The sequence below is a fragment of the Meleagris gallopavo genome, chromosome 3, assembly GCF_000146605.3.
Source record: "Meleagris gallopavo isolate NT-WF06-2002-E0010 breed Aviagen turkey brand Nicholas breeding stock chromosome 3, Turkey_5.1, whole genome shotgun sequence".
Lineage (NCBI taxonomy): Eukaryota > Metazoa > Chordata > Aves > Galliformes > Phasianidae > Meleagris > Meleagris gallopavo.
In genome coordinates this window covers 47,275,585-47,284,289 of record NC_015013.2, presented here as the reverse complement: position 1 = coordinate 47,284,289, position 8,705 = coordinate 47,275,585, and the positions used below count along the sequence as shown (strand labels likewise).

General features: G+C 40.5%; 1 protein-coding gene across 1 annotated transcript in view; it reads right to left on the bottom strand.

Moving 5' to 3' along the window:
* Positions 1 to 8,705, bottom strand: part of COLEC12 (collectin subfamily member 12) — a 108,956-nt gene continuing 100,251 nt past the window's right edge. Inside the window, exons 7-10 of the mRNA XM_031552868.1 lie at positions 8,460 to 8,596; positions 7,586 to 7,695; positions 5,782 to 5,927; positions 1 to 4,403 (exon numbers count right to left, since the gene is read on the bottom strand). Coding sequence (XP_031408728.1) covers positions 4,384 to 4,403; positions 5,782 to 5,927; positions 7,586 to 7,695; positions 8,460 to 8,596 — 413 coding nt within the window. The 3' untranslated portion in view covers positions 1 to 4,383. The remainder of the gene's footprint in view (positions 4,404 to 5,781; positions 5,928 to 7,585; positions 7,696 to 8,459; positions 8,597 to 8,705) is intronic.

The window sequence follows — 8,705 nt, the reverse complement described above, 5'->3', positions numbered from 1 at the left end:
TTTTAATTATTATTATTAAACAGCATGGAAAAAGTGAGATGGAAATGGTGAACGAACAAATAGACTCTGGGTTGAGGAAGGCCTGGTTTCTGGAGAACAGAGGTATTTTCCATCAAGTGCATTGCTTTTCTGCCTATAGATATCCAAATTACTTTGAGTGAACATGAGTATGCACTGCAAACTGTATAACTACCTCCTCATCTCAGGCCATGGGAGAAGCAGGATTCTGTGAAGGCTCAGCGCTGATCCCATCATGTACTTTTAGTATGAAGAGCATGGTGGCTCTCTTTTTCAAAGGCGCTACAAGGAGAGTATGAGTTGCAACAGAAGTTTGTTCTTGATACAAGAAGGAACTTTCTTGCAGTGAGAACCACCAGTCACTGGAACAGCCTCCCCAAGGTTGTGGTGGAGTCCCCATCACTGGAAGCATTCAAGATGCAGTTGGACAGGCAGCTAGATGACCTCACCTAAACCTCCATTCCCCACCAAAGGCTGGATCTGGAGATCTTCAGAGGTCCCTTCCCACCTGGGCTGTTCAATGACCCGGCTGGAGGCAGTGCCAGGTGAAGACATCTGTGTCCTTCTGCTTGTCCCTTACCATCACATTTGGGGTGAGCTGCTCCTGCATGGTAGCACACAAACTGCTCCTTCCAACCCAAGCCATTCCATGGTGCTATGGACCAAGGTCAAGGCAACATTCATGCAGAGGCTTGTCTGAGGTGCTTCGTATTCTTCCATCAAGATGGGGATTTATTTTGTCTTGCACAGCTCTGGCCATTAAAACAAAGTTTCTAGCATTTAGTTCATTGCAAAACTGAAATTAAGGAATAAGATAGCCACAGCCATGCTTGGTACTAGGGTGGTGTAAGTGAAAAGGCTTTTATAAAAATAATTTTCATCAATTTTATTCTCAATGTCTCCAAAAGTTTCTGGCTGTTTGTAGACACTGATCTTCACATGTCTCTTGATTACACAAACATGCACGAGTAAACAACTACATCTCTGCTTAGTGCTTCCTTTATTGGAACAACTGCAAGTATTATTTATAGACATCATGGAGGATGAAAGTTAGAGATTTATAAACTCTAATCAGCTGAAGGTGATTCAAAATAAATTAATTACATGACTCAGACATGGATTTAAGAAATCCAGCACTGATGTAAATCACAATGATTGCACCCTCTCTGCCTTCCTCTCCCCTCCCTGAGTGCTTTACAGGGGATACGAACTTGCCTTCAATTTGATATAAACCAAGAAAAAAAGTGGCGGAAATGTAAACTCAGTATGCCAAGGTATACTGCTTGTGCACAGGAAGGAAAACCAAAACTCTAGCTGGGACAAAATAATTTCCTATCACTTAGAATTTTCCGTACAACCTGTGCTGTCACTCAAACCATACAGAAAGCAGATATAACAGGGATGTTTTCCAGACCCCATGTGGCAGCTCTGGCTTTCTTGACAATTTCTTGGTCCATTCTAGTGTCCTGTTTGCATCCTTGCCAGTCTCTTCTTTATGTGACAGGTCTTTGAGCTGTCCCAGTACTTTCCCAGTTCTCTCAGTGATTTTCTCCTCTATGACCATTTGACACCTCCATTTCCCTCTTGCAGAAATAATGGGTTGGAATAATTGACTGTCCCAGCCCACCTGGCTACTGAGGCCAGATTTTAAGGATGACTGAATACAGTAGGCATGCAAATGCAGCATCCATCTCCAGGCAGCTTCAGAGAGTTCAGACTAGGCACTTTGCATCCCAGTTAAAGGTGGTTAATTAGAACATGAATTACAATCCAGCATTGAAAATCACCTTGAAATAAGTATTCCATTTATAAAAATATTACATCTTTAAACTGTTCAGTGGTTATTTCCATGCTTAATTTGGCATAGCTGCTATGCTAGATTTCAATACACTAAGCAGCTCTTGCCGATGAACAGCTCTATCTGTAACAGGCAGGCATAAATGTAGCTGTAGCTGTTAATCTTCACTGCACAGAAAACCTCTGTTGAGAGAATGGAGGGCAGTGAATGAGTCTTGGATTATCTGAACCTGAAATGTAGAATCACTCCTATTGCTAAAGGAAGAGAAAAATGATATTAGGGTGACCAAAGAGTGTATCTGGGGCTTACAGAAGTTTGTAGTGAGCTTCTTGTGTCGATACAGGATCATCACATCACTAAAAATCTGAAGAGCTTCATTTAACTGGTTAGACATTCAGAATAGGCTTAATATATCAAAATATACCAGATAGACAGCAGTGCTTCTCTAACTCAGTCTGGCTCTGCAAGGCTTCATTCACCATGGTTTCTGCAAAATAGTAGTGTTGTACCTTGTTATCCAAAAATAGCAGCTTAACACCATCTCCACAGACATTGTGTAAGATATATGTAAAGACTACAGCATGCATCTACACTCAACTCCTAGGTGCAACAAGATAGGGTGTATAGTAGAACCACATTGTATTCGAAACCTGATGAAAAAGCCAAAAGAAAAGTCTTGGAAATGCAGTGTGTCTCAAGAGAAGCACAGCCTCCAAGATGGCGACACACAGTCTGCGTGGCTGCAATACACAGACCTTTCATTTTAAATAAATACACACATTTTTCTTCGCTCCTGTCTCACATCTACTACGTGCCACAGGACAGGTTCCCAAATGAAACATTTTCTGTACTTTCTTTAAGTAAGTTATACTTGAAGTATCTCTTCCCTCCACCATCACCACAAAGAATGAACACCGGAGGGAGTGTGGGATGTAGGAAAGCAGCAGTCTTTAATTGGATGTTCTTAGGAGCAATATTTGAAAATCTGAAGTACAAAACCATGTCTCCTTCCAGCAGAGCTGGAGTATTTCAACAAACTTATCTACATTCGGCCAAGGCAAATGGCAGGTCAGGGAGCAAAGGAAAAACAACTCTTCTTCAGAAGAAGTCAAAACAACTTCCCTCGTGATATGCCATGTGGCCATATGAAGAGTACAAAAACCAGGGAACCAAAACCAGGGGTTGTGCTAACGAGCTTCAACAGGTTGCTAATTGTTTCAATTCCTGATAAGCAGCACTGCTGCCTAGACAATGGCTCAAGGGAATGTGGAGGAAGCTGTCTGGTTGATGATATCATCTCACTTAGCCACACTGCTTTCTGTTTTGTAGCTTATTTTCCAGTTTGTTTGGGAGAGAAGTACTAGTCCAAGAAAACAGAGAGCTCAATTTACAGAGTTCTTTGGAGAAATGCAAGTTGATCAGACTTTCTGAGTACGGCATGTTTTCATTACCAAATTTTGAAATCTATCTTGAAAAGAAACGTATTTCTGCAAATGCAGCTCTTTTGTTTCGGTTTTCTTAAAATCCCTCCTCTGGGCAATGTGGGTAGAACCTATTAGGGCAGGATTCCTCACAAACAGAGAGAAGGAATGAAAACATTTCAAGTTCTGTGGCATTTCCTCAACAATGGAAGAAGGTTGGAAGGCAGGCAGGAAGGCACAGAAGAAGGAAGGAAGGAAAAACTTTTATTAGCACGGTCTTTGCAGAGTACCCTGATGGAACACAGCTGAGATCAGAGCTACAATGAGTGTCTAGTCCTTAGTCAACTTCATTGTTACACACGCAGACTAGATTGCGTAAAACAAGGAAAACACTACCTAAAATTTGCTTTAAAGGTTATTTAACCAGAACAAATCATCTGGGAAAGTACAAATATTTCTAACTGGAAAAATATTTCTCTATAGCTGAGCTAGGCCTGGTAGCAAACCTTAGTGAATTATTAGTACCTTTATTGTTTTCTTTGGCCCCTCTGCACTATATTTGTAAAAAAAAGTCACTAAAAAAGAGAACAATTGTAAAAAGCAAATATTTTGTACAAAAATACAAAGTTTTAAAAGCTCTTAAAAGTATATTCCATATTATTGATAAGAGTTGGACTATATATATATATTTATATAAAATCTATATATTTGTGTATCTGTATAATTTTCCTACATTTGGGATTTTAGCAAATGAAACATCCTGTTTACACGGTTGCTTTATATGTTTTTTTATATATGACTGACCAACAGTCTTACTCAGATTGAGAGAATGTCTTTTTTTGGAAGGCGCAGGTTGCTGATATCTGTGGTTACTGGTTGGGAAGAAAAATCTATAGCAGAATTAGTCCAATGGTATTTCCTGATGCTGTGGGGTGAAAGGCTTCAAACAACTGGATGCTGAGGAAGAGTTGCTGATGAATTCCTTTATGCAATTTAACCAGTTTTCAGTGCTTGCTTTTGGTTTTGATCTTTTTTTTCTTTCTTTTTTTGTTGTTGTTGTTGTAGGCAGTGTTGCTCTCTCCTAGGATTTTCTTTTTCTTGCAGTGAATTTTCACAACATGTAGGTATCTGTAAAGTCACAGCCTGTTACACTCCAAATATTTCCCCTACAATATGAGAGAAAAAAATCAAACAGAAAAACATCACATAAAAAGCTTGTGAAGATTAAACACATTTCTGAAAAGAAAACTTACTGAGATCAAGGTATGTTAAAATTCTAACTGGACTCAGATTCCATAAGTCCTGGAGGATAAATATTTGTAAACCAGTAGGCTTTTTTAAAATAACAAATATATGCAGGGAAAGGAGGACACATTGTGTTGTTACATATAGTTTTTCACTCTGGACACCCAAACAGTGTTATACACACACAAAGCTTGTTCAGCACTACGTTTTGTTTTGCTGTATGGGGATGTTTTTGTGGATGGGAAGTACTTTTGGCACTAGCTGGCATTTCCATCTGCCTTTGCTAAAATTCAGCCTACATGTTTGCAAGTGGAGCAGCTAGGCACTCTCAGCAAAGCAATGTTACACCAGGTTGTACGTAGGTGTTAACAATTAGGTGGAACAAAGCCCTGAACACCATTACTGCCTCGCTGTGTAATGGCGGGGATGGATTCCAAGAAACCATGCAAACCACTCTGCACTCTGCCTGTGTATCTAGAAAGAGAGCTCCCATGGCAACTGCCTGGGTGACTGCTAAGCCATGAGACCATTTACAAGCCCTCCACTGCACTGGCCACTATTTGCAACAAAGCAGTTGCTTGCGGCATGGGGCCCTGGCTCCTCAGCCCAATGGGACATCTCCTGGCAGCATTCTTGTCAGAATTTTAAGGCCTTCTTAGCAGTCACCAAGTGCTTCCTGTTGCATAAACTCTCAGAACAGTGTTTGTTTTTTGAAGGCTGGTACCGGAACCAGCCTAAAGGCCAGTTTTCACACCTGCTTGGCTGTTGAGTTTATAAAAACAACTTGCAGTGTGGCCAGGGTCTGAAGCACATGTGCCAAATCATGTCTGAAATTTTAGGCATGTTACAAGTGGCCAAGATGCAGAACACATGATGCCTGCAGTCAGTCTGAAGACTGCTTTTCCAGAGAGTGATCAATCCAGCATCCACATCATGTACATTATTAGCACTGCCACTGGAACCAACCTTATGCCTGGCTCATCTCCTCACTACTTACCTTAGGTTTAGACTGGATATAAGGAAAAAGTTTTTTACCATAAGGGTGGTGAGGCACTGTAATAGGCTGCCCAGAGAGGTGGTGGATGCCCCATCCCTGGGGACATTAAAAGTCAGGATGGACAGGGCTCTGAGCAACCTGATGTAGCTGTAAGTGTCCCTGTTCATTGCAGGGGAGTTGGACCAGATAATCTTTAACGGTCCCTTCCAACTCAAATCATTCTGATTCTATCTGTGCGAAGTGTACTTGAATTTGACCTGCCACATATAGAGTGAAATAATCAAATCAAATGCCTCGCTTACCTTTATCCATGTCTTTTTCACAAATGAAATTGTTAACGTCTTCACAGTAGAAGTCATTCCAGAGCCCAGCGTAGATTAACCCAGCACAATCTTCTCCTGGCCCGTGCCCATGACTCCAGTTATCAGGTTGCCCGGTTTTCCAGTTTCTTTCAACAAAAAAGCAATAGATATTATTGCACAACACGGCACACATGACAGTTTTTCAACCACAAGAAATTAACAAAAACATCATGAGATCTGTTCTGAAAGGGAAATACACGTTGAGACAAACAATACATGACTCTTGCTGAAAATGGAAAACAGATGTATAACAGAGAAGGGAATCTATTCGGCCTCAGGCTGCCAAGACTCAAAGACCTAAAATTAGACCAATGGACTTTATTTTAGTTTCTGAATGTACATGCACATGCAGTGGGAGTGCTCCATGTGCATCATTCTGAACCTGCACAGTGTGTACACTTCATTCCTGCCAGCAGATGGTACTGTGAGAAGCTGGCAGCAAACGATGGCAGTGTGGTGACTTGGCCAGTGACTGAACCGAGATGGACCTCTTGGGAGGCACAGCAAGGGTTATCTAACTTAGAGGTCAGTGTTTCAGTAGAAGGTGAAATGTTGGGCTTTTAAAGAATGTACAAAGTATGTATCTACGTATATTTCAAGATCATTAGTCTTCATGGTGAAAGTTAACGCAGTATGCAAAGAGCTTGCAGGAAGTACTTCCTCATCCTGTTTTTGTTTAACAAGTGAGAAACACTTCCAAACTTGGGATTTAAAAGCTCAGTTTTCCTGAAGGAACAGGTTGTTGACCAGAGCTTGTGATTGCTGGCTGATATGGGCCACACTCAGATAGAAAATATGCCTGCCTGACACAGAGCATCTGAGCAGGCACCTGGGAGGACATGTGGCTTTCCGAGTAATGAAGTACTTTGAAAATAAGCAACTGGCAGTTCTGAGGTTATTACAGGGCACCTAAACCCATGGTGTGGTGGAAATCTATTGAAAGCAGTGGCTGAAGCAGGACTCAGGCACAGTGCTGCCATAAAGAGGATGAAAAATGAAAGCAGGGAAGGAGAAAAAGGGAAAAATATTATGGCTCATTTGAAACGCATCTGACTTTTTCCATGTTTCTCATCAAAATGAGCACCAATGAGATCACAGCTAATTATTTTGTAACAATTGACTGACTGAGCCTGTTTTTTTGGAGCACAGCATGTTCAGCTCTGTAAACTCTTTGGTATTAAAAATTTGGGTGGTTGAAATATGTTCAATTTAGGACAAATTAGGTGTAACCCTAGGATTTCTGGAGAGCTGCCAATTCAGTTCTTGGCCGGCCAAAGCTTAGACACCCTTGTTTCAAGCATTTTCCTTATGTTCAATGCTTTCCACATGGATTTGGTCTTTATCTAAAGGCTGGCCATTTTTTATCAGAAAGAACCCTCTATTTATAGCCACTTGTAATGCAAATAAGGAAAATTCAAACCAAGACAGGAAAACTGTCCGTGCTTTCCATCTCAACTTTGTAATAAAAGTCAGGAGGAAATGTTTTGGCAAGGAATGCTTTGCTGTGTAGTTACGTGATTCTTTCATTCAATGTTCAGCCCTCCTTCTGGCGAGGAAATAAAGCTGTGTGCATAGAGAAGGGAGAGAGAAAAAAAACTTCAACAGCACCCTCAGTAAAGAATTATTTCACTGGCATGTACAAACCTCTGGATCAATGGGATAATTTCTAGATGTTGTTTACAGAAGGGTTGGCAAGAATGGTAGAATCTGCAGAAAATAAACACTCTTGTTTTTATTTACATACGTGTAAAGTGGTAAGGATCCATCCAGCCACCTCCATTCATTTTCCTTCTCTGAATCTGTAAGTCCAATCCAGAAGCTGCCTTTCCCTGAAATCTGCCTCTTTATCCATTGCTGTGGAAGAAAGATATTAGTGCATAACAAGCAAATACAGTCTTTGGAGATATTAAGCTACTCTGCCTACAAGAGCATCTTTGCTATCAGAATAGGAATGCCTGGAGAAACTTTTTAAAGCTGAAGACAGGTTTCATGAATTTGCATTGCGATACCATATCCATTAGTACTATCTGCAGGTGAGGTACAGAGAGCTAGTCACCAAAATAAGGTGGATGTAAAGTCACAGCTAACATCTTACAGATACAAATAGGAAAAAAAAAACCAAAAACAAACCAATAAACCACCAACAGACAGGAAGCACTTGTATCTTGATGTTCCCTATGCCACATAGCCACAGAGTAATTATGTTTAATAGTACTAAAAGTACAGCTAGATTTATAGTTATATTAAAAACATCTGTGGGTCACAGTAGTCAGGTTGCATATGTTGTAAAGAATACTAAAATAAATTATTTTCAACACTGAAAAAAAGTCCACATTTTGGACTGTATGCACAGCATACTGGACTGCATCTTCAGAGGTTTGAAACTCTTCCAATTCTCACCATTCTTTCTGTGCTCTGTGACCAGCACCTTCAGGGTGAGATGCTTCTCACAAGGAATAACTGCTGAGCAGAAGAAGGTGGACAAAATGCTAAATCAACCACTGTGTGTACTTTCACTATATGAATTTATGATGCTCTCAGCTTTCCACTTACTTTACGGCTTTCAAATGTTAAATAAGCAGAGATTCCCTCGAAAAACGGAAAGAAAAGCTAGTTACCTGTTCTTCTTTGTTGTTTATGATAACCAAGCGCGATGCCTTCTCTTCACAGAATAACTTTGCCTCTTCAAAAATTTCTCTTTCAATTGAAAAGTAGTAGCATTTTTCTGTGTAGTTCTTCCAACGAGGAGAACAACCTATGATGTGATTTTTTTTGCATGAAACCAATTACTCATAAATCAATGAGCCAACAGTAACTTTCTGCATAGGGCCAATAATTAGGGGAGTATCCCACACCCATCTACA